Below are 26,307 nucleotides of genomic sequence, written 5' to 3'. Positions count from 1 at the left end.
GGACTGCTTGAGCCTGGCAAGTGGTAGTTGCAGTGGGCCAAGACTGCACCACTTCTCTCCAGCCTGGGTTACACATTGAGACCCTGTCTCAAAAAATAAAATGAAATAGAACTACCGTACGACCCAGCAATCTCTCTATTAGATGTATATCCAAAGGAAATGAAATCAGTATGTCGAAGAGCTGTCTGCACCTCTATGTTTATTGCAGCACTATTCACAGTAGCCAAGGTAAGGAATCAACCTAAGTGTCCATCTACAGGTAAATAGAGAAAATGTGTGTGTGTGTGTGTCTGTGGGCGTGCTCTATATTCATATTCAGCCATAAAACAGAATGAAGTCCTGTTATTTGCAGCAACATGGATCAATCTGGAAGACATTATATTAAGTGAAATTAGCCAGGCACAGAAAGACAAATACTACATGATCTCACTCAAATATGGAATCTAAAAAAACAGTTAATCTTGTAGAAGTAGAAAGTAGGATAGTAGTTATCAGAGGCTAGAGAGAAAGGATAGGAGAGGAGGATGGAGAGAGGTTGGTCAGCAAGTACAAAATTACACTTAGTTCCTTCCTTGTCCCTGCAAAGAACGTGATCTCATTCCTTTTTATGGCTGCATAGTATTCTGTGGTGTATATGTACCACATTTTCTTTATGCAGTCTATCATTGATGGACATTTGGGTTGATGCCATGTCTTTGCTCTTGTGAATAGTGCTGGAATGAACATACGCATGCATGTATCTTTATAATAGAATGATTTTTATTCCTTTGGGTATATACTCAGTAATGGGATTGCTGGGACAAAAGGCATTTAGTAGGAGCTGAACAGTGAGAGCAAATGTACACAGGGAGGGGAACAACACACACTGCGACCTGTCGCGGGAGCGGGGGTGCCGGGAGAGGGAGAGCATCAGGATAAATAGCTAATGCATGCGGAGCTTAATACCTAGGTGATGGGTTGATAGGTGCAGCAAACCATCATGGCACACGTTTACCTATGTAAACAAACCTGCATGTCCTGCTCATGTATCCTGGAATTTAAAATAAAATAACAGGCTAGGCACAATGGCTCATGCCTGTAATCCCAGCACTTTAAGAGGCTGAGGTAGGCGGATCACCTGAGGTCAGGAGATCGAGACCAGCCTGGCCAACATGGTGAAACCTCGTCTCTACTAAAAATACAAAAATTAGCCTAGCTTGGTGGTGGGCGCCTGTAATCCCCGCTACTCGGGACGCTAAGGCAGGAGAATTGCTTGAATCCAGGAGGTGGAGGCTCAGTGAGCCGAGATTGCGCCACTGCACTCCAGCCTGGGCAGCAGAGTGAGACTATTCCCCCCGACCCCCAAAAAAATTATAGTTAGATGAGAAGCGTTAACTGGTTTTCTGTTGTACAGTAGGGTGACTATTACTAATAATAATGTATATTTCAAGGTAGCTAGAAGATTTTGAATGTTATCACCACAAAGAAATGATAGATGTGACTGGTGTGGTGGTTTATGCCTGTAATCTTAACACTTTGGGAGGCCAAGGCAGGAAGATAACTTGAGCCTAGAAGTTTGGGACCAGCCTGGGCAATATAGCAAGACCCTGTGTCTACAAAAAAGTAAAAAAGAAATTAGCCAAGCATGATGGCACATGCCTGTAGTCCCAGCTACTCAGGAGGCTGAGGTGGGAGGATCACATGAGCCCAGGGGTTTGAGGTTTCAGTGAGCTATAATTGTGTCAGTGCTCTCCAGCCTGGGCAAGAGAACAAGACCCTGTCTCTAGGAAAAAAAAAAAGAAAGAAAGAAAGAAAGAAATGATAACTGTTTAAAATGATACATGTGCTAAGTATCTTGATTTGATCATTATACAGTATATACATGTATTAACGTATTACACTGGGCCGGGCATGATGGCTCACTCCTATAATCCCAGCACTTTGGGAGGCTGAGGCGGGCAGATCACCTGGGGTCGGGAGTTCAAGACCAACCTGACCAACATGAAGAAACTCGTCTCTACTAAAAATACAAATTTAGCTGGGCGGTGGTGGTGCATGCCTGTAATCCCAGCTGCTCAGGAGGCTGAGGCAGGAGAATACCTTGAACTGGGGAGGTGGAGGTTGCAGTGAGCCGCGATCTTGTGTCTACACTCCAGCCTGGGCAACAAGAGCAAAACTCCGTCTCAAAAAAAAAAAAAAATTACCCTGTACCCCATAAATATGTACAATTATGTGTCAATTATAAATAAAGTTGTAATTTTAAAAATGATCTTATGGCCGGGCGTGGTGGCTCATGCCTGTAATCCCAGCACTTTGGGAGGCTGAGGTGGGTGGATCACGAGGTCAGGAGATAGAGACCATCCTGGCTAACATGGTGAAACCCCATCTCTACTAAAACTACAAAAAATTACCTGGGTGTGGTGGCAGGCGCCTGTAGTCCCAGCTATTTGGGAGCCTGAGGCAGGAGAATGGTGTGAACCCGTGAGGCGGAGCTTGCAGTGAGCTGAGATCGTGCCACTACACTACAGCCTGGGCGACAGAGCAAGACTCCGTCTCAAAAAAAAAAAAAAAAAAAAGATCTTGTTTAGAAGGACATTGGGGAATTGAATGAATTAATATTTTGATTGCTGCTTTTTTGTTTTTTGCACATTTATTTAATAAATGCTTATTGAGAACCTACCATGTGCTAATCATATAGGCCTTAGTAATCTTGGTTACTCTGACCATCTTTCCTAAAAATAAAACAAAAATAACCTAATAAAAACCCACTAAGCTCTTCTGCTGCACTATGTGCTACTTTTCTTTTCTTTTTTTTTTCTTTTCTTTTTTTTTTTTGGCTAGACACACTCTCATTTTGCCTTTCCTCCCTTTTCGTTTTCTTTCATTCGTAGTGTGGTACTTACCTGCTTTCATGTTCTTACTGCTATTGAACCTACTTAATAGATGAAGTAGCCAGATCAGAGCTTTTGTTTTGTGTAAGTTACTAATAGGTTATTTTACTATTCAAGTCTTTTTCCCCGTCACTAAGTGCTTGGTTGAGAAAAAATAGTTGAATAGCTTTTTGAAATAAAACATGTCATTCATTCCAAAGAATGCAAAAGTACATATAGTTAATGAGAAGAGAGCTGAAAAACAGATCCTGCTTAGTTTCCCAGGAAACTAAGGGAAAAAACCATAAACTTACCTTGCCTTACTTAGAATTGGACCAGAATGTGGACCTTATATGAGACAGCTTGAAACCTTGAACTTTTGGTACTTAGCTTGCTCTGAAAGATGACAATTCAGAGGACTAAAGGGCCTTTGGTAATCAGTCAGGGTTCACTTGCAGGATAGAGAAACTTCTCTGGTCTGGGCTAGGAATGACTTCTACAATATTTAAATTGGCCTGTCAGAGAAATGCTACCTTTGCTACAGTCAGAAGGTTGGTATTAGGAGGCCATCGTGAAACTGCTGAGTTTGAGAACACGGCCGTCTTAATACCAAAAAAAAAAACAAACAGTAAAGAAATAGGCAAAAGACTTCAATAGGTGTTTCTCCAAGCAAAATATACAAATGTCCATTAAGCATATGAAAAGATATTTAACCTGGCTAATCATTACTGAAATCAAATCAAAATCACAATGAAATACTACTTTACATCATAAAAATGGTTACTATTAAGAAAAAAACAGAAAATTACAAGCGTTAGCAAGAATATAGAGAAATTAGAACACTTTGTGCATATTGCTAGTGGGAATGTAAAGTGGTACAGCTGCTGTGGAAAATGATATGGTGACTCCTCAAAAAATTTAACAGAATTACCATACAAGCCAGCAGTTCCACTTCTAGGTGTATACCTGAAGTAAAAGCAGGGACTTGAACAGATATTTGTATACCCATGTTAAGAGCAGTATTATTCACAATAGCCAGAAGATGAATGCAGCTTAAGTGTCCATGGATGGATGAATGTGTAAACAAAATGTGATATACACATAAAGGGGGATATTATTCAGCCTTAGAAAGAAAATTCTGGGCTGGGCCTGTAATCCCAGCACTTTGGGAGGCTGAGGTAGGTGGATCATTTGAGGTCAGGAGTTCCAGACCAGCCTGGCCAACATTGTGAAACCCCTCCTCTACTAAAAATACAAAAAATTAGCTGGGTGTGGTGGTGGGTGCCTGTAGTCCCACCTACTTGGGAGGCTGAGGCAGGAGAATCACTTGAACCCGGGAGGCGGAGCTTGCCGTGAGCTGAGATTGTGCCACTGCACTTGAGCCTGGGCGACAGAGCAAGACTCTGTCTCAAAAAAAAAAAAGGAAAGAAAATTCTGACATACACAACAATACAGAAGATGAACCTTGAAGCCTAAGTGAAATAAGTGAGACACAAAAGAACGAATATTGCATGATTCTACTTATATGAAATATCTAGAATAGGGAAATTCATAGCAACAGAATGTAGGTTAGAGGATACCAGGGGCTGAGCATGAGGGGGATAGTGAGTTATTGCTTAATGGTTGTAGGGTTTTTTTTGGAGTGATGATGAAGTTCTGGAGATGGATAGTGGTAATTGTGGCACAACATAGAATGTATTTAAGGAAACAGAACTGTAACACTTAAAATGGAAAAAATGGTAAATTTTATGTGTAGTTAACCACACACACAGAAAAGAGCATATATCTGTTATGCAGGTATTAGGAAACCACTACTACTTGCCCCACAACCGCAGCTGCTTCATGACCCTTACAGAGTTAGTGACTGAAAACTGGAGAATTATGTGCACATGGCCAACATTTCCTTAATCCTTGTGGATAGCCAAAACTTCAGTAAAACGACTCTCATTCACCATCTGCTTTCCACATCTTGTCTCATGAGCATCTCATGAGCATCTAGTTGACTGAACCTGATTCACATTTGAATCCTAGTTTCAAGGGACCCTGAGGAATAATGATTAGCTTTTCAGACTCCGTAGTAGGAGGAAACAACTAGAGGGAGACTGGAAAGGATACTGAGTGCTACCTCGTCATATCTGCCACAGGCACTGAGTCAGAGGCGATTCATAGATGGCAGCACTCCTTTTAGTCAGGTCGCCATTTCCAATAGTGTTGAGAATGTCCTGCAGCTGATAAGTTGGAGAGGTAGGGTGGGGACAAAGTCATTATCTCTTTTTGCAGTTAAATGGGCTGATTGTACTATGGTATTTGCAGTTTTAATGTGGTAGAAAACATTTGGAGTATTTAAATTATTGTAAAGAGATTTGGGTCGTTCTAATGGTATGCATTAAAGACTCATTGACTAAAGAGTATCTGAGCTAATGTTTAGGAGTACCAAATGTAAGGTTGTTATGTTTATGATAAGCTTTTTTCATTTCATCAAGTATGGAGATAAGAATATAATAGAAAATATACTGAGTTCTTTTGCTCTTAGGCTGCTGAAATCTCTAATCAGTATGAACTAAATTTGTTTGGAGAGAAAAGAAACAAATTTACTAGTAAAGCATTTACTTGCTGAAAATTGCGCTTCTTAAAAACAGTTTTCAAAAATTCTAACCAGAGGTGATGTCACCCAAAAGATATTTCATATTGTCTAGAAGTCAGCTGTTTTTATCTGTTATCTATGACTTAAAACTAAGTTTGAATAATTCCTGTTGATAATCAAATTCTGCAGGAATGACTGTTCTCTCAGCACCTTGATAGGTATTGACCTTTGATGCTTAAGTAATTTTTTCTTTTTTTTTTTTTTTGAGATGGAGTTTCACTGTTGATACCCAGGCTAGAGTGCAATGGTGCAAGCTCAGCTCACTGCCACGTCCGCCTCCCAGGTTCAAACAATTCTCCCGCCTCAGCCTCCAGAGTAGCTGGGATTACAGGCATGCGCCACCATGCCCGACTAATTTTTTTCTTTTTTTTTTTTTTTTTGTATTTTTAGTAGAGACAGGGGTTTCACAACATTGGCCAGGCTGGTCTCGAGCTCCTGACCTCAAGTGATCTGCCCGCCTCGGCCTTCCAGCGTGCTGGGATTATAGGCGTGGATCACTACCCATTAACATTTTGGACAAGTACCAAGCTTTGCATGAAATGCTTTTTAAGGTGGACCACGCTTTAATGGTGTAACAAGAGTTAATATTTAAATCAGATTTGTTGATACAGTTATTCTACTTCTAGAAATTTAACCTAAGGCACTGCAATGCCATTTATAATAATAATAAAATAGTGAAAAATTGCTAACAATGGGGAGATGGATAAATTATTGTATAGTCATACAATGGAATGTTTTAAAACTATCTTTTCAAAAGACATGTAATAGCATTAGACAGGACTCATGCAGTAATGTTAAGCAAAATGATACAGAATTATGTATGATGTGTTTTCTCTTTATAGACAATTTTGCATGTGAGAGAAATATAATAAATTATAAGGAGTGATTCTCTAGGAATTAGTTTTCAAATTTTCTGTTCTTCAATGAGTATATATTGCTTCTATATATTTGGCTTTTTATTATAGAGATACTTAATTATAAAAGATTCAAACCATGCAGCAACTTGCAGACTAAAAACCCTAAAAACTCAGTCCCCAACCTAGAGAAATAGAGACCAGTTCATCAGTTTGTTTTTATATGAATTTTGTTTTTGGTGTCACATCTAAAAGATCTTTACCTAACCCAGGTCACAAAGATTTTCTCCTATGTTTTCTTCTAGAAATTTTCTAGTCTTAGATTTTATGTTAGGTCTATGATCCATTTTCAGTTAATTCTTATATGTGGTAGAAGTATGAATTGAGGTTTTTACATATGGATATCCATTTGTTCCAGCATCATTTAATGAAAAGGGTGTGTTTTCTCCACTGAATTGCCTTTGCACATTTGTAGAAAATCAGATATCTATCTATATATAGGTCTGTTTCTAGACTCTATATTTCTGTTTCCTTGATTTATGTTAATACCACTTTGTCTTGATTTGAGTACTGAGATAGGCAGAATTCCCTGGGTTCAAGCAATTCTCCTGCCTCAGCCCCCTGATTAGCTGGGACTACAGGCAAGCACCACCATGCTTGGCTGTTTTGTGTTTTTAGTAGAGACAGGGTTTTGCCATGTTGACCAGGCTGGTCTCGAACTCCTAACCCCAAGTGATCCACCCACCTCTGCCTCCCAAAGTGCTGGGATTACAGGCATGAGCCACCCCGCCCTGCCAAGATAGGCAGAATTCTAAAATGACCCCTAATGACCTATGCTCTTGTATAATGGGAGGGACCTGTAATCCCACCTAATCGTGGGATATGACTCCCATGGTGACTAAGAAAGGGAGATTATCCTCAGTAGACCTGATCTAATCAGACAAACCCTTAAAAGGGACTGGGCTTTTCCTGGAGAATTAATCCAAGTACAAGGGGAGGGAATTCAACACAGAAGCTGCTGATTTTTGGGAAAAGAGGAAACCATGTAGTAAATAATTCGAGTGGTCAGTAAGCTTATGTAAGCTTATGGTAATTTGTTACAGAGCAATAGAAAACAAATACAGGTAGTTGTATAATGAGCCTTTAAATCAGCTGTTTATGAAATGTATCAATATCTACAAAATTAAAGGCCCGTTGGGATTTTGATTGGAATTGGGTTGAATGTACAGATAAGTTTGGGGAAAATTGTCCTCTTACAGTATTGATTCTTCTGACCTACTCATTTCTCATTTTTAGGTATTTGTCTTAGCAGCGTTTTGTTGTTTTCAGCATGTAGGTCTTGCCTATGTTTTGTCAGATTTATCCCTGAGTATTTTGTATTTTTATGCTATTACAAATGGTATTTTGTACATTTTAATTTTTGGTTATTTGTTGCTAGCATGTGGAAATACAATTGATGGCTGGGTGTGATAGCTCACACTTGTAATCCCACACTTTGGGAGGCTGAAGCAGGTGAATCTCCTGAGCTCAGGAGTTTGAGATGGGTCTGGGCAACATAGCGAAACCCTGTTTCTACCAAACATACTAAAAATTAGCCAAGTGTGGTGCGCATGCACCTGTGGTCCCAGCTACTTGGAAGGCTGAAGTGGGAGAATGGCTTGAGCCTGGAAGGTGGAGGTTGCAGTGAGCTGAGATCATGCCACTGCATTCCAACCTGGGTGACAGAGTGACACCCTGTCTCAAAAAAAAGAAAAAAAGGAAGACAATTCATTTTTGTTCGTTGATATTATACGTAGCAATCTTGCTAAACTGACTTATTCTAGTAACTGTTTTTGGTAGATTCTATTGAATTTTCAACATAAATAATCAAGTTGTCAGCAAATAGAGTTTTATTTCTTCCTTTTAAATCTGTATGCCTTTTACTTCTTTTTTTTTTTTTTTTCCTTGAGATGGAGTCTCCCTGTGTCGCCCAGGCTGGACGGCTCACTGCAAGCTCTACCTCCCGGGTTCACACCATTCTCGTGCCTCAGCCTCAGCCTCCCAAGTAGCTGGGACTACAGGCGCCTGCCACCATGCCCGGCTAATTTTTTGTATTTCTAGTAGAGACGGGGTTTCACCGTGTTAGCCAGGATGGTCTCTATCTCCTGACCTCGTGATCTGCCCGCCTCAGCCTCCCAAAGTGCTGGAATTACAGGTGTGAGCCACCATGCCCGGCCTGCCTTTTACTTCTTTTTCTTATCTTATTACAGTGACTAGAACTTCTGATGTTTCATAGAAGTGGTGAGAGTGACGATCTTGCCTTGCATCTTTTTTTTTTCCTTATACTCGCTTTTTTTTTTTTTTTTTTTTTTTTTTTGAGACGGAGTCTCGCTCTGTCACCCAGGCTGGAGTGCAGTGGCCGGATCTCAGCTCACTGCAAGCTCCGCCTCCCGGGTTCACGCCATTCTCCTGCCTCAGCCTCCCGAGTAGCTGGGACTACAGGCGCCGCCACCTCGCCCGGCTAGTTTTTTGTATTTTTTAGTAGAGACGGGGTTTCACCGTGTTAGCCAGGATGGTCTCGATCTCCTGACCTCGTGATCCGCCCGTCTCGGCCTCCCAAAGTGCTGGGATTACAGGCTTGAGCCACCGCGCCCGGCCTATACTCGCTTTTTAAAAGAATTTTATTTTTATTTTTGTTTTTGAGAAAGAGTCTCACTTTGTTGCCCAGACTGGAGTACAGTGGCGCGATCTCAGCTCACTGCAGTCTCCACCTTCTGGGTTCAAGCAATTCTCCTGCCTCAGCCTTACGAGTACCTGGGATTACAGCCACCCACCACCACACCTGGCTAATTTTTGTATTTTTAGTAGAGATGGGGTTTCACCATGTTAGCCAGGCTGGTCTTGACCTCCTGATCTGAGGTGATCCGCCCATCTCAGCCTCCCAAAGTGCTGGGATTACAAATGTGAGCCAACATGCCCGGCCTTTGTTATTGATTTCTGCCCTCATCATTATTATTTCCTTCTGCTTTGAGTTTAATTTTCTCTTTAGCTTCTTCGTGGCATTATTTTAGCTGATATTAGTGGATTTCCATTTCTCCCAACCTTTGTGCTATTGTTAACGTATGTTTAACATATGTTATAAATCCCACAGTACATTGCTTTTTGTTTAAACTGTAAATTATCTTTTTTTTTTTTTGAGATGAAGTCTTGCTGTTTTTAGTAGAGATGAGGTTTCACCATGTTGGCCAGGATGGTCTCAATCTCTTGACCATGTGATCTGCCCACCTTGGCTTCCCAAAGTGTTGGGATTACAGGCGTGAGCCACCACGCCCGGCCTGAATTATCTCTTCAAGAAACTTAAGGCCAGGTGCGGTGCCTCCCAGCACTTTGGGAGGCCAAGGCAGGCAGATTACCTGAGGTCAGGAGTTCAAGACCATCCTGGCCAACATGGTGAAACCTCGTCTCTACTAAAAATAAAAAAAATTAGCCTGGTGCAGTGGCATCGGCCCAGAATCCCAGCTACTGGGGAGGCTGAGGCAGGAAAATCTCTTGAACCCAGAGACAGAGGTTGCAGTGAGCAGAGATCATGCCACTGCACTCCAGGCTGGGTGATAGAGTGAGACGCTGTCTCAAATAAATAAACAAACAAAAATGATAAGAAAAAATGCATATATTTATGCATGCGGCTACCATTTTGGTGTTCATTTCTTTGTGTAAGTTCATATTTTGGTATGGTAACATTTTCTTTCTGCTTGAAGGACTTTAAATTTTTGTAGTGTATGTCTGCTGGTGATGAAATCAGCTTTTCTGTGTCTGAACAAGTATTTGCCTTTGCTTTTGAAGGATATTTCACTGGGCATACAATTATAGGTTGTTTTTTTTTCAGTACTTTAAAGATATTGTTTCACTGTGTTCTAGCTTGGCTCGTGCCCAGTAAGAAATCTCTTATCATTCTTACCTTTGTTCCTAATGTGTCTGTTTTCTCTTTTGCTTTTAAGATTTTCTCATTGTCACTGTTTTTAAGTAATTTGATTTTGATACACCTTGGTATAGCTTTCTTCTTGTTTCTTATTTTTGGAGTTTGTTGAGCTTCTTGGATACACATGTTTATGGTTTTCACCAGATTTGGAAAATTTTTGGCCATTGTTACTTCAAATATTTTTTTCTGTTCTCTCTTGTCTTTTGGAGGCTGTTTGATGTTGTTCCACCTCTCACTGACGTTCTTTCTTTGGTGTGTGTGTGCGTGGTAAAATATATACAACCAAATGTATAATCTAAACTTTTTTTTTTTTTTGAGTTGGAGTCTCACTCTATCACCCACGCTGGAGTGCAGTTGTACGATCTCAGCTCACTGCAACCTCCACCTCCCAGGTTCAAGCGATTGTCCTGCCTCAGCCTCCGGAGTAGCTGGGATTACAGGCGCCTGCCACCATGCCTGGCTCTTTTTTTGTATTTTTAGTGGAGACGGGGTTTCACGATGTTAGCCAGGATGGTCTCGATCTCTTGACCTCATGATCCACCCACCTCGGCCTCCCAAAGTGCTGGGATTACAGGTGTGAGCCACTGCGCCCGGCCGAAACCATTTTTTATATAGTGCAGTGGCATTAAGTACATTTACTGTGTTGTGCAACCATTATCACCATCCATCTTCAGAACTTTTAAAAAATCTTCCCAAACTGAAATTCTATACCTATTAAAAAATGACTCATTCTCCCTCCTCCTAGTCCCTGACAGCCACCATTCTATTTTCTGTCTCTGTGAATTTCACTACTCTAGTTACCTCATATAAGTGGAATCTTACAGTATTTGTCCTTTTGTGACTGGCTTATTTCATTTAGTATGTCTTTAAGGTTCATCCATGTCATAGCATGTGCCAGAACTTCCTTCCTTTTTAAGGCTGAATAATATTCTCTTTTTTAAAGTTCTCTCCCTTTTTGTGTGTGTGTGTGTGTGTGTGTGTGTGTGTGTGTTTTATTGTGAATAGTTTCTTTTCTTTCTTTTTTTGAGACAGGCTCTTGTTCTGTTGCCCAGGCTGGAGTGCAGTGGCACGCTTTCAGCCCACTGCAGCCTTGAACTCCCGGACTTGGGTGATCTTCTCGCCTGAACCTCTGAGTAGCTGGGACTACAAGCATGGACAACCATGCCTGGCTAATTTTAAAAAATTATTTATAGAGACGAGGTCTCACTATGTTGCCCAGGCAGGTCTTGAACTGATAGGCTTAAGCAATCCTTCCACCTCAGCCTCCCAAAGTGTTGGGATTGCAACCAGGGCCTTTGAATTGTTTCTATTGTTACTTAGTTACATTTATTGCTCTTACCTTCTTCGGTGTCTCATCAGCTGTTAGTCCCATCCAGGGTATTTTTCATCTCAGATAATGTCATTTTATCTCTAGAACTCTATGAGTTGCATTAGTCTTTTTTTAATGTATCTATTTCCTTTTTTGTTGAGATGGTGCGAGGGCAGGGGGCATCTCCCTTTGTTGCTCAGGCTGGTCTTGAACTAGCCACAAGGGATCTTCCTGCCTTGCTTTCCAAAGTGCAGGGATTACAGGCGTGAGCCCCCGCCTGCCCATTGTGTGTCTATTTCTTCATTTAACTTTTTGGACAAATGTATTACACAATTATCATAACTATGTTAATGTCCTTATCTGCCAATTTTATTATCTGTGTAAGTTCTTGATTGATTGATTGTTCTCCTCATTGTAAGTGATACTTTTCTGCTTTTTTGCATGCCTGATAATCTTTGACTAGATGCCAGACATTATGAATTCATTGTTTGACATTATGAATTCATTGTTGTACTCTAGATACTTTGGTATTTCTATTAATATTCTTGAGCTTTTTGTGGGATGCTGTTCAACTACTTGAACACAGTTTGATCCCTTTGAGTCTTCCTTTTAAGATTTGTTAGGATGAACCCAGAGACATGTTTAGTCAAGGGTAGGGTTTCTCAATAGCAGCACCATGACATTTGGGGCCAAATAATTCTTTTTTGGGGGAGGGGATAGTCCTGTGCATTATAGAATGTTTAACAGCATTTCCCCCCCAAAGTTGTAACAACCAAAAATGTCTTCAGACATTGCCAAATGTTCCAGGAAGTGGGGAGGATTGCCCCCAGTTGAGAGTTGCTGCCGTAGGGTTAGTTTTGCCTCACTACCATGGCAAGATCTTTCTGTATACTCTACCCAAAGCTGCTCATGAGACCTTTTTTCAATCTGGCTATTTGGAATAGGCACTTTTCTTGGCCTCATGTGAGTGCTGGGAATTCATTTGGGTGGTCTTTCCTTGGTCTTGGTTAGTTTCCTTACATACATGTGCTGATAGGCATTCAGCTAAATATTCAAGAGAGACCCGCAGATCTCTGGAGTTCTCGTCTGTGTATCTCCTCTTTAGTATTGTGTCCCATAAACACTAGCCATCTTGATCACCCCAAACTCTCAGCTCCATCTCCTCAACTCATTGAGCCTGCCAGACCTCATGTGAGTTTCCCATCCTGTGCCTCTTGTGGCTGGGAAACTCAAGGCCATAACCTGGTGCGGTAGGGTTCACTTTATTTGTTTCCTGGCTCTCAGGGATCTTCCTGATGTCCAGTGTCTTGAAACTTTTTTTTTTTGGAGACGGAGTTTTGCTCTTGTTGCCCAGGCTAGAGTGCAATGGTGCGATCTCAGCTCACCTCAACCTCCGCCTCCCGAGTTCAAGCAATTCTCCTGCCTCAGCCTCCCAAGTAGCTGAGATTACAGGCATCTGCCACCACACCCAGCTAATTTTTTGTACTTTTAGTAGAGACAGGGTTTCTCCATGTTGGCCAGACTGGTCTTGAACTCTCAACCTCAGGTGATCCACCCACCTCAGCCTCCCTAAGTGCTGGGGTTACAGATGTGAGCCACCACACCTGGCTGAAAATTTTTTTCCCCATATATTTTGTTTGTTTTTTGGTTGTTTCAGGTCAGAGGATAAATCTGGTTCTTGTTAGTAAATCTTGGTCAGAAGCACATGTCCTTTAACAGATCATTTATTTGTATTAATTATTGATAAAATCTTAATTCTTAATATCTGTAAACACTTACTAATCTAATTTCCTTATTTTTCAATTTGTATTTATCACTCAAAGTCTCCTGTTCCCTGTAATTCCTTTGGTACACCATAAATATTAAATGGGCCCTAAAGCTTTTCATCATCTTTTCATATACCTCTTTCATGTGGGCTTTCACAGTGTTAGCTAAGTAGTGATTTAGTATGGGCCTCTTAACTATTATATAGTAGCATACAATTAAAGGGCATGCACTGACCTGATAAAGCAGAACAGTGAAATGTGTCATGCTTTTAGGGCATTCCCACAGCAGGCTCAAAGACTTCCAAGAGACTTCCATGTATAACTCATATTTTCTAGCAGCTACAACGTCAGCATCAAAGCCTGTTAGCCTGATTGAGGTTGTAAAGAGCTGGTGAGCTAAGACAGGGGAAAAAACATAAAAGAAGAGAAGAATCATTCTGAACAGAGTATGAGAGGAAACTGTCCTAACGAATAATTCTTCAAGAATGGGAGTGACGTGGAACCCTTTGGTGGTAAGCTGTTAGAGAAAGGGGAATGTTAACAGACTAGAAATAATGTGACTAAAGAAATCTGGCCTTGTTTTTTTTGTTTTTGTTTTTGTTTTTTTTTTGAGACGGAGTCTCCCTCTGTTGCCCAGGCTAGAGTGCAGTGGTGCGATCTCTGCTCACTGCAAACTCCACCTGCCAGGTTGAGGCAGTTCTCTGCCTCAGCCTCCCTAGTAGCTGAGATTACAGGCGCCTGCCACCACGCCCGGCTAATTTTTTTGTATTTTTAGTAGAGACGGGGTTTCACCATCTTGGCCAGGTTGGTCTTGAACTCCTGACCTCATGATCCACCTGCCTCAGCCTCCCAAAGTGCTGGGATAGGTGTGAGCCACTGTGCCTGGCTGGCTTTGTTTTATGTGAAAGAAACTTGTCTCTCAGATTCGCTATGTCATAACTGCTACAGAGATTATAGCATGTGCTTGTTGGATATCCAAGGATGAAGTAATTTAGTCAGAGCATACCTTGGGTAAAAGAAGGTATGTATAGTAGGTAGGGTGAAAGCATCTAGTTATCCATGTGAACGAAAACAGCAAAATCATACTTCTAATGGAATTGTATATGTGATATAATAAGTGATATAAAATAATATAATACATAAATGTGTAAGTTCCATGTGTTAAAGTGAATAAATCATAATTCTTTGACATTTGAGGTGGTGATGATAGGCTATAGCTAAAAAGAGTTAAGAGTTTTTGTTATCCCGTAATGCATAAGAATTAGACAACTTTGTAAAAAATATAGACTCCTTGTAAATAGATGTGATAGTAATTTTCAAAGGTGGGTCGATAATAAAAGTTATTTTGTGAAACAAAATATGACTTAAGCCTTCCAAAAATTAAGATTGCTTTTAGTAATAAAGAAATAAATACTTACTGATTAACTGACATTTCCCTGACATTCATCTATGGGTGGATTTTATCAAGCTTATTGTTTTCTAAATAGTTTTGATGATACAAGTGGTACTCATGTAGTTAAAATGTCTGCCTTTGCCAAGTAACTGTAAGTCTTCGTGGCAAGAGTTTATGTGGGTAGGGAAAGAATTCAGAGCAGTACCAGCTTTTTACTTTTCTTGTTGTAAGGAAGCACAGAAAGTTTTTCATAGCTAACAGTGCATTTATATCACTAAATGCGTTTATATCACAGTGCATTTATATCACTAAATCATTAAATCAAGAATTATTACATTGAGGAAGAGGATGCTGTCCTCATTCATTTGTCCTTCAGGATAGAAGGATATTCATTTGTATTGATGTTTTATTTGGTTTTTCAAGACTCGAAAATAAAGTTTAACCTAACATATATAGAGAAAAGTATAGATCACAATTATATAGCTTAATGAATTTTCACAAAAGGAACAAACCCATATAACTAATATCCAGATTTTTAAAAAAGAACATTTGTATTATGACAGTTTTTTTTTTTTTTTTTTCCAAGCTGGGTAGTAGGCACATAGGTATTCGTTGTATCATTTTATTCTTTTATGCTTTAAAGTTTGCCTACCATTTTAAAAAAATTATCTCAGGAGGAAATACAATCTTCAGAGGTCTGGAAAGTGTCAAAAAACCTACAGGCTTTAATAGTTGAGAAAGTGCTTTTGAGAAATAGTGTTTTTTTCCATGTAGACCTTTGTCTCCTATGTATCTGATATGCTTTATAAACCTGAGGAGGCCCAAGTAACTGAATGTTTTACAATAGAAGAACATAAATAGAGCTGTGTGAAATCAAGGTAGTAAAAATTATTGGTACTTTTTAAAACATAGCACATTATTGGCCTTTTATTCTGCAGTATAAAGTCTGGGTCATCAAATTTGTGAGTACATTGAAATGACAGTTTTAAAATTTAAATTTATTTTAAATTTTAAATAAAATTTAAAAATTTTATTGCTAAAGTCCATGATAGTTTAAGAATAAAATGCCCTATTCAGTTCTATAATGTAATATTCAAAGCCGTAGAAAGAACTGAGTTATTATTGAGATTCAAATATATGTCTAGTTTAAAGGCTTCATATCTGTTATAGAAATCATTTTGTATATAGTAGTTAGAAATACGCTTAATTGGCCAGGCGCGGTGGCTCACGCTTGTAATCCCTGCACTTTGGGAGGCCGAGGCAGGCAGATCACGAGGGCAGGAGATCAATACCATCCTGGCTAACACGGTGAAACCCTGTCTCTACTGAAAATACAAAAAATTCTCCGGGCGTGGTGGCAGGCGCCTGTAGTCCCAGCTACTCCAGAGGCTGAGGCAGGAGAATGGCCTGAACCCGGGAGGCGGAGCTTGCAGTGAGCCGAGATAGCACCATGGCACTCCAGCCTGGGTGACAGAGCAAGGCTCCGTCTCAAAACAAACAAACAAACAAACAAAAAAATATGCTTAATCTAAAACGTTTCCTAGAATTACAGTTATCTACTTTTCTTTTATGTTTATTTCCCCCCAGGTGGGGAGATACATTTTCCATGAACATGGAGATTTCAGAAATTGGATTTTTTTTCTCTCTTTTCTTTGACTTTTAAAAATATAATAAATCTTCCTATATTTCTTGATTTTATGAAAAGTATTAAAATGGGATTTTTCTTAGTTCTCGAGTAGACTTTTTAATTATGACTGATGTAGTGGAAAAGCCGTTTGTAAAATGTCTTTCTGTAGAAGTATTTGGTTATTAAATTTTCTTCTGCTGTTGGAGTCATATGCATAAAATTATCAGTATGTTAATCTATTGAAAACCATTCGTTATTGAATAATTTTTCTTTTACTCTAGAAGCCAACAGGATGGTGTAGCTAAATTACTGTTTCTGGGGGGGGGTGTGTGTGTGTATTTATATATATATAGCTTATTTTTTGTTTTTGAGACAATCTCCCTCTGTTGCCCAGGCTGGAGTGCAGTGGCACAACCATGGTGCACTGCAGCTTTGACCTCCCAGACTCAGGTAATCCTCCCACCTTGGCCTACCAGGTAGCTGAGACTATAGGCGTACCACTATGCCCAGGCTAAATTTTCTTTTTTGGTAGAGATAGGGTCTTGCTATGTTGCCAGGACTGGTCTCAAACTCCTGGGCTTAAGTGATGCTCCCAACTCAGCCTCCCAAAGTGCTGGGGATTATAGGCATGAGCCACTGTGCCTGGCCTGTTTCTGGTGTATTTATGTGTGTTTGTCTTTGAAGAAATTGTTAGGACACACTGAAGCTTTTGTTTTGTTTTCCTGTTTTCTCCTGACAGGCAGTGGAGGAGGAAATGGCAGGTCATAATCAACTCTGCATTCGCCGCTGGACTACCAAGCATGTAGCTGTGTGGCTGAAGGATGAAGGCTTTTTTGAATATGTGGACATTTTATGCAATAAGCACCGACTTGATGGAATCACATTGCTAACATTGACTGAATATGATCTCCGGTCTCCTCCTCTGGAAATCAAAGTCTTAGGGGACATTAAAAGGTTAATGCTCTCGGTCCGAAAATTGCAGAAAATACATATTGATGTTTTAGAAGAGATGGGCTACAACAGTGACAGTCCCATGGGTTCCATGACCCCTTTCATCAGTGCTCTTCAGAGTACAGACTGGCTCTGTAATGGGGAGCTTTCCCATGACTGTGACGGACCCATCACTGACTTGAATTCTGATCAGTACCAGTACATGAATGGTAAAAACAAACATTCTGTTCGAAGATTGGACCCAGAATACTGGAAGACTATACTGAGTTGTATATATGTTTTTATAGTATTTGGATTTACATCTTTCATTATGGTTATAGTCCATGAGCGAGTGCCTGACATGCAGACCTATCCACCACTCCCAGATATATTCTTAGATAGGTAAGTTTTGTTTCTGGTTGCTAAGTTTGTAGGAGGTTGCTATAATTAACAGCAGTGATACTATATTTGTGATAATTATATTGTTTCTTATTGTGGTAGATGTATACTTTCCATTTGCTTTATCTGCTGGTATAAAAAGATATGCTTTGAAGTTACCTTTTTCACTTAAATTAGGCCTTTAACCTAGGTGAGTGAGAAAAACCACTGCTTAACTTTTTAATTTTTCAATTTAATTTAATTTTAATTTAATTTAATTTAATTTTTTATTTTGAGACAATCTCACACTGCACTGTCACCCAGGCTGGAATGCAGTGGCATGACCATGGCTCACTGCAGCCTCAACCTCCCAGGCTCAAGCAATCCTCCCACCTCAGCCTCCCAGGTAACTGGGACTGTAGACATGTGCCACCACGCCCAGCTAATTTTTAAGTTTTTTGTAGAGACAGAGTCCCACCGGGTTGCCCAGGCTGGGTGAACTCCTGGGCTTAAAGGATCCTCCCACCTTGGCCTCTCAAAGTGTTGGGATTACAGGCATGAGCCATCAGGGCCTGAACTGCTTAATTTATTTTTGTGTAGTTATAGCTCCTTGGGTACTTTAGATTTTTTGAGACAAGAGTCTCGCTGTGTCACCCAGGCTGGAGTGCAGTGGTGTGGTCTTGGCTCACTGCAACCTTCACCTCCCTGATTCAAGCCATTCCCCTGTCTCAGCCTCCAGAGTAGCTGGGATTACAGGCGCATGCCACCAATGCCCAGCTAATTTTTTTGTATTTTTAGTAGAGATGGGGTTTCACCATGTTGGCCAGACTGGTCTCGAACTCCTGACTTCAGGAAATCCGCCCACCTCGGCCTCCCGAAGTGCTGGGATTACAGGCGTGAGCCACCGTGGTTGGCCAGGTACTTTAGATTTTAAGAGGGTATCCTGGAATGATGTTTGTAATAAATGGAACTTGGTTGCCTTTTTTTATAATGAAGAATAGGGTTCTACTTTTTCAAAAATATTGGTGGTGTCATATCACCAAATGAATTGGAACTATCACAAAGAGGACAAATGGATTCAGTCATAGCGTGCTGTTTTATTACATACTGAATACATAAAAAATATTGTATATGTGTAACATATGAAAAATAAGAATAGGACAGTAGGCCGGGCATGGTGGCTCATGCCTATAATCCCAGCATGTTGGGAGGCCCAGGTGGGAGGTTTGCTTGAGTCCAGGAGTTCAAGACTAGCCTACAAGTTCAAGACTTGCAACATAGCAAGACCCCCATCTCTCCAAAAACTTAAAAGTTAGCCAGGCATGATGGCACATGCCTGTAGTCCTAACTACTCAGGAGGCCAAGGTGGGAGGATCATTTGAGCCTAAGAGGTCGAGGTTACAGTGAGCTGTAGTTGCACCACTGCACTCCAGCCTGGGCAGCACAGCAAGACCCTGCCTGTCTCCAACAACAACAACAATAATAAAACAGTAAAGAAGTATTCAGAACTATTTTCACATTTTTGATTTTTAAATCTTTTAAAAATTTGGGTATTACTTTCTTGTTTGTTAATTTTTGGTTTTGTTTTTGTTTTTTAGATGGAGTCTTGCTCTGTCACCCAGGCTGGAGTACAATGGCATGATCTCAGCTCACTGCAACCTCCGCCTCCCAGGTTCAAGTGATTCTCCTGCCTCAGCCTCCCAAGTAACTGGGATCACAGGCACCCACCACCACACCTGGCTAATTTTTGTATATTTAGTAGAGACGAGGTTTCACAATGTTGGTCAGGCTGGTCTCGAACTTTTGACCTCAGATGATCTGCCCACCTCAGCCTCCCAAAGTGCTGGGATTACAGGCATGAGCCACCACGCCTGGCTGCTTGTTTGTTTTTTAGAAAACATTTTGCCCTTCTAAAAGTGCTTTTGCTGGGCATTAGGGCTCACACCTGTGATCCCAGCACTTTGAGAGGATGAGGCATGTGGGATCACCTGAGGTCAGGAATTCGAGACCAGCCTTGCCAACGTGGTAAAACCCTGTCTCTACTAAAAATACAAAAACTAGCTGGATGTGGTGGCGGACACCTGTAATCTCAGCTACTCAGGAGGCTGAGGCAGGAGAATTGCTTGAACCCGGGAGGCAGAGGTTGTAGTGAGCCAAGATCGCGCCCTCGCACTCCAAACTTGGTGTCAGAGCGAGAGTCTGTCTCAAAAAAAATACATATGCTGGGCGCGGTGGCTCATGCCTGTAATCCGAGCACTTTGGGAGGCCGAGGCGGGCAGATTATGAGGTCAGGAGATTGAGACCATCCTGGCTAACACAGTGAAACCCCGTCTCTACTAAAAATACAAAAAAATTAGCTGGGCATGGTGGCGGGTGCCTGTAGTCCCAGCTACTCGGGAGGCTGAGGCCAGAGAATGGTGTGAACCCAGTAGGCGGAGTTTGCAGTGAGCCGAGATTGTGCCACTGCACTCCAGCCTGGGCAACAGAGCGAGACTCCATCTCAAAAAAAATACATACATACGTACATAAAGTAAAATAAAACTGCCTTGTAGTATTTGTATTTGAAAATGAAATGAATTTAAAATGTCTGTGTTACCATGCCAGAATAATGTATACATCTCATTTTGCTCCCTGTCAAACCCCAACTAAAACTAGGTTTTTTTTGTTTTTGTTGTTTTGAGACAGAGTCCAGGTTGGAGTGCAGTGACGCAATCTCAGCTCACTGCAACCTCTGCCTCCCGTGTTCAAGCTATTCTCCTGCCTCAGCCTCCCAAGTAGCTGGGATTACAGACATGTGCCACCATGCCCAGCTAGTTTTGTGGTATTTTTAGTAGAGACAGGGTTTCACTGTGTTGACTAGGCTGGTCTCGAACTCCTGACCTAAAATGATCCACCCACCTGGGCCTCCCAAAGTACAGGGATTACAGGCGTGAGCCACCATGCCTGGCGAACTATAGTAAAGAGCTTTTTGTTTTTGTTGTTTAAGTAAGCCCACAAGATGGAGTGGATAAAATAGGAGAAAACAGCCATACATTTTTGGAAGTTGGAAGATGGATGAGTGGCAATTGGCAAACCCAAAATTAACCTAATTATAAAATTTGAGCAATGGGGAAAACTGAGAACCAACCCAGTTTATATTGCAGATTTCTCAAGGATCTGGATACTGGAGGTGAAGGGGTGATACTACAGTAAGGAGAACTTACTGAAAGCTGTTTAAGAAGTTGTTATATCCCTGTATCTCCTCTCCTGTTTTATACAGTTTTTCCAACTGTAAACAGAAGACCCCAAGGAAGTAAGGAAGAAATCATGTGGCTGTCTGGGGAAAATAGTACTTTAGGGAAAGGAAACAGCCGAGTGCAAAAATCTGTACTGGGAGTGTTCCTGGCAGGTTTAAGGAACAACCAGTGAGAGATGAGAAGAGCAGATCTGAGAGGAGACAAGAAGCCAGGTTGTGTAAGGACTTGAGGACCATTGTAAGGACTTCAGCTTTCATTCTAAATGAAAAGGGAAGCCACTGGAAAGTACTGAGGAAAAGAGTTGAGGGATCTAACTTCTATTTTAAAAGGTCATTCTTGTTGTTGTATTGAGAATACCCTGGGAGTGTGGGTGGGGATCTAGGGATCATTTAAGAATTTATTAAATTCATCTAGATAAAGATGTTAGATTGGATGAGAACAGTGGTAGAGGTGGTATGAAAGAGTCAAATTCTATATATATGTTGAAATTAGAACAGAATTTGCTGATGGATTTGATGAATTAAGAGAGAAAAGTCAAATATTTTTCCAAGATGTTTTTGTTTTTTGAGACAGGGTCTCATTGTGTTCTCCAGGCTGGAGTTTAGTGGTGCAGTCACCGTAATCTCAAATTCCTAGGCTCAGGTGATCTCCTTCATCAGCCTCCTGAGTCACTACGACTACGGGTGTGTGCCACCACACCTGCCTGATTTTTAAATCTTTTGTAGAAATGGGGTTTTGCTATGTTGCCTAGGCTGGTCTCAAACTTTTAGCCTCAAGTGATCCTCCCTTCTCTGCCTCCCAAAGCACTGGGACTGTAGGCGTGAGCTACCACCCCCAGCCTATTCCAAGATTTTTAACCTGAGCATCTGTAAAGATGGAGTTGCCATTTACAGAGATGGGAAAACTGTGGAAAGAACTGACCTGGAGGGAAAATTAAGGGTTTGGTTTTCGACATGTCAGGTTTGAGATATGTTTTATAGCAAAATCAGATGTCAAGTAAGAGATAGAAATATGAGCAGAAGTTCAGAGAGATTGAGACAGAAATCTAGGCTAAGATTTGGGAATGGGCGGAGAGAGAGAATAGTATGCCAGAAGCCAAGCCAAAAAAGAAAGTATTTTAAGAAGTTAGGAGGCCAGGCGCGGTGGCTCACATCTGTAATCCCAGCACTTTGGGAGGCCGAGGCGGGCGGATCACAAGGTCAGAAGTTCGAGACCAACCCGGCCAACATAGCGAAACCCTGTCTCTACTAAAAATACAAAAATTAGCTGGGCATGGTGGCGCCCGCCTGTAGTCCCAGCTATTCGGGAGGCTGAGGCAGGAGAATTGCTTGAACATGGGAGGCGGAGGTTGTGGTGAGCTGAGATTGTGCCACTGTACTCCAGCCTGGGTGACAGAGCAAGACTCCATCTCAAAAAAAAAAAAGAAAATAAAGAAGTTAGGAACAATTGGCTGTATCAGATGCAGCTGAGAGGTCAAGTTAGATGAGGATAATTGACCATTGGCTTTAGCAACATGTTGGTCATCAGTGACTATGACAAGAGTTAATAAGGGCAAAATGGGTTATAATGGGTTCAGGAGAGAATGTGAGATGTATTGGAATTTACATGAAAGTACTCCACAAATATGAAACAACATGAGTGCAACAGTATTTGTTGTGACATTAATTGTAATAATTATAAATATTGTAAATCTAAATGCTTACCCATGGGGAGCTGGTTGAATAGACTATCATACATCTATACAGTGGAATACTATTTAATCATAGAAAAGAATGAAGACAATTTCTGTGAACTGATACAAAACGATTTGCAGGAAAAACTCAGCAACAGTAGCACTATGAGCACACAGATCATGGTTTTAAAATACTATTCCCAGGCCAGGTACGGTGGCTGACTCCTGTAATCCCAGTATTTGGGGAGGCCCAGGTGGGAGGATTGCTTGAGCCCAGGAGTTCTAGCCCAGCCTGGACAACATAGTGAGATCCAGTCTCTACAAAAAATTAAAAATTAGCTAGGTGTGATGGTTTATGCCTGCAGTCCCAGCTACTTCAGAGGCTGAGGCAGGAGGATCACTTGAGCCCAAGAGATCAAGGCTGTAGTGAGCTGTGATCATGCCACTGCGCTCCAGCCTGGGCAACAAAGCGACACCTTTTGTTTTTCTCAGTAAGTGAGTAAGTAAACAAATAAATACATACCATTCCTCACTAAAATGAACCAGACCAGAGCTGAGACCAAACAAACAAAAATAGTGGGGTGAGAGGGGAAGCTCTTCAAGAATAATATGAACAAATAAATGTGGACGGCATGATTAGTCTGCCTCCTCGAGTGTATTCAGGCAAGTCATCAGTAGATGATAAAATCTATTATTAGGTGAAAGGCCACTGAGGGGGAGCTTATTCACATGATCTGAAAGTTTCATCTCACATATTACTTAATTACAGAGGGAATGAGGTAGCTTTACAGTGGCAAGATCTGACATGCATCACCTTAACCAAATGATCAAATGTGGCATCACAGTGGGACAAGCAGACATTATGTGCATTGGACGTGATGTCCACAGCATCACCTCTGTATCTTGTCCAAAAATAAAAAACTTTAACCTATATCTAATCACAAAGAAACAATCAGACAAATCCAGAACATGGAATATTCTACAAGACAGCTGATGTGGACTCTTAAAATGTCAGTGTCATGGCAGGCAAAATCCAGGGGGAAATGTAAGGGAAATTGAAGAGACAACCAAGAGAAACATGAACTTTAATTAGATCCTATATCAAGAAAAGAAAAATACTGCTATAAAGGACATTTTTGGGAAAATTAGGAAAATTGGAATATGGACTGCATGTTAAATGATACTAAATCAGTGTTACAATTTCCTAGGTGTGATAGTGTATTGGGTTATAAGGAGGATATCGTTGTTCCTAGAGAAACAAAGGGGAGAAGTGTCATAATGTCTGCAACTTACTTCGGGGAGAAAAAGAGTATGTGTGTGTATGTATGTAGGTATGTATAGAAAGAATGAAAGAAGGCAAATGTGGCAAAATGTTATTTATTGTAAATGATGAGTTTAGGTGAAAAATATAGTGTTGATTCTTTTAACTCGTTTTGTAGGATCAGAATTTTTCAACTTAAAAGAATTAGACAAAGAAATGAGAGAGAGAGAGAAAATGGGAACAGAGAAATTGGAGAAAAAGTCTTTCCTGTAGGGGCAAGTTTTCCTAGAAGGGCAGCAGAGAAATGGAGCTGTAGCTTGGGCAGGAGTGGGGAAGGATCTAGTGTCAAGAGGGCGTTTGTTCGTTTTTGTTTTTTTGATTGGCTATATGATAGCATGTTTGTTGTATTAATAATAAGAATGACTCAATGTGGGGGGGCAATGATGACAGAGGAAAGAGAGGGTACAATGTTAGAACAGTGCCCTTGAGTAGATGAAAAGGAATGGGACCTTGTGGCTGGGAGAGGCTGGCCTTAGGCCCTTGGGCTGTTCCTTCATAACAGAGGGGAAGATAGAAAATAGGAAAACAGGTAGAGAGTTGCCATATGTGATGGTGGAGCACAAGGAAGTGCTCTCCTGATTGTTTTTATTTTCTCTGTGTAAAGACAGTGAGACTGGAGAGGAGGATGGAGGTTTGAGGGGGAAGGATAAGATGTATAAAATTAGCCATCTAGGAGAGTAGGAGAGTGAATAGACTTGTGTAATGCAGTAGCAGCACTTAATGGTCTCCTTGAGGTTAGTAGTCGTATTAGCATTATGTGTTTTTACCAGCCTCATTCAACAACAGATACAGGTATGGAATAGGTGGAAAACTGGATTTAAGCAGGGTTGAGTTTTGCTAGGCAGTACAATGAAGGGAAAAGTGGCAAGGGAGTGGTTATAATGAGGGACCATGGACTGATATGGATGAGGAAAGAAGTAAGGCCGGGCGCAGTGTCTCATGCCTATAATCCCAGCACTTTGGGAGGCTGAGGCAGGTGGATCACCTGAGGTTGGGAGTTCGAGACCAGCCTGACTAACATGAAAAAACCCCATCTCTACTAAAAATTCAAAATTAGCCAACGTGGTGGTGCATGCCTGTAATCCCAGCTACTCGGGAGGCTGAGGCAGGAGAATTGCTTGAATCTGAGAGGCGGAGGTTGTGGTGAGCTGAGATCACATTGTACTCCAGCATGGGCAACAAGAGCGAAACTCTGTCTCAAAAAAAAAGAAAAAAAGAAAAAAAGAAGAAAGTAAAGGATATGCGGTAGATGAAAAAATAGTAAACAAAAAACAAGCAAAAAATAAAAATAAAAAAACAAAGCATAGTAGGAGAGCAGGAAATGGTCCAGTAGAACAATGAGGCTTTTATTATTTTGAAGTATACTGGTTGGGTGCGGTGGCTCATGCCTGTAATCCCAGCACTTTGGGAGGCCGAGGCAAGTGGATCACCTGAGGTCAGGAATTCAAGACCAGCTTGGCCAACATGGCGAAACCCTGTCTCTACTAAAAATACAAAAATTAGCCGGGTGTGGTGGTATGCGCCTGTAATCCCAGCTACTCTGGAGGCTGAGGCAGAAGAATTGCTTGAACCTGGGAGGTGAAGTTTGCAGTGAGCCAAGATCACACCACTGCACTCCAGCCTGGGTGACAGAGCAAGACTCTGTCTCAAAAAAAAAAAAAATAATAAAGTATACAATTAAGTGGTTTTTAGTGTATTTACAAAGTTGTACAGCCATCACCACTAATTCCAGAACATTTTCATCGTCCTGGGAAGAAACTCGTACCTATTAGCAGTCATACGCTGTTGCTTCCTTTCTTCAGACCCTACCAACCACTAATCTACTTTGTTTCTATGAATTTGTCTATTCTGGACATTTCATATAAGTGGAACCATACAATATCGGGTCTTTCTGTGTCACTCAGCACAGCATTTTCAAGATTCATCCATACCGTAGCGTGTATCAGCACTACCTTCCTTCTTATTACCAAATAATATTCCACTGTATGGATGTACCAATTTTGTTTATCCATTTATCAGTTGATAGGTGTTTGTGTTGTTTCTGCTTTTTGGCTATTATTAATAATGCTGCCATGAACATTCATGTGCAAAGTTTTTTTGTTTTTGTTTTTGTTTTTTGAGACAGAGTCTCACTGTTACCCAGGCTGGAGTGCAGTGGTGTGATCTCAACTCACTGCAACCTCCATTTCCTGGGTCAAACGGTTCTCATGCCTCAGCCTCCTGAGTAGCTAGGATTACAGGCGCACACCATCACACCCAGCTAATTTTTGTATTTTTAGCAGAAAAGGGGTTTCACCATGTTGGCCAGGCTGGTCTCGAACTCCTGACCTTAAGACATCTGCCCACCTTGGCCCCCCAAAGTGCTAGGAT

The 26,307-nt window shown here is 41.0% G+C and overlaps 1 protein-coding gene across 2 annotated transcripts in view; it reads left to right on the top strand.

Moving 5' to 3' along the window:
* The window catches only part of SAMD8 (sterile alpha motif domain containing 8), a 71,561-nt gene that overhangs the window by 22,036 nt on the left and 23,218 nt on the right, over window positions 1-26,307 (top strand). For both annotated transcript variants that reach the window (XM_025397438.1, XM_025397439.1), the window contains exon 2: window positions 17,140-17,732. In XM_025397438.1, coding sequence (XP_025253223.1) covers window positions 17,155-17,732 — 578 coding nt within the window. In that variant the 5' untranslated portion in view covers window positions 17,140-17,154. The remainder of the gene's footprint in view (window positions 1-17,139; window positions 17,733-26,307) is intronic.

This window comes from Theropithecus gelada, chromosome 9 (genome assembly GCF_003255815.1).
Source record: "Theropithecus gelada isolate Dixy chromosome 9, Tgel_1.0, whole genome shotgun sequence".
NCBI lineage: Eukaryota > Metazoa > Chordata > Mammalia > Primates > Cercopithecidae > Theropithecus > Theropithecus gelada.
Note: the sequence above shows the minus strand (reverse complement) of the source record. Positions and strands in the feature narration are given on the sequence as shown.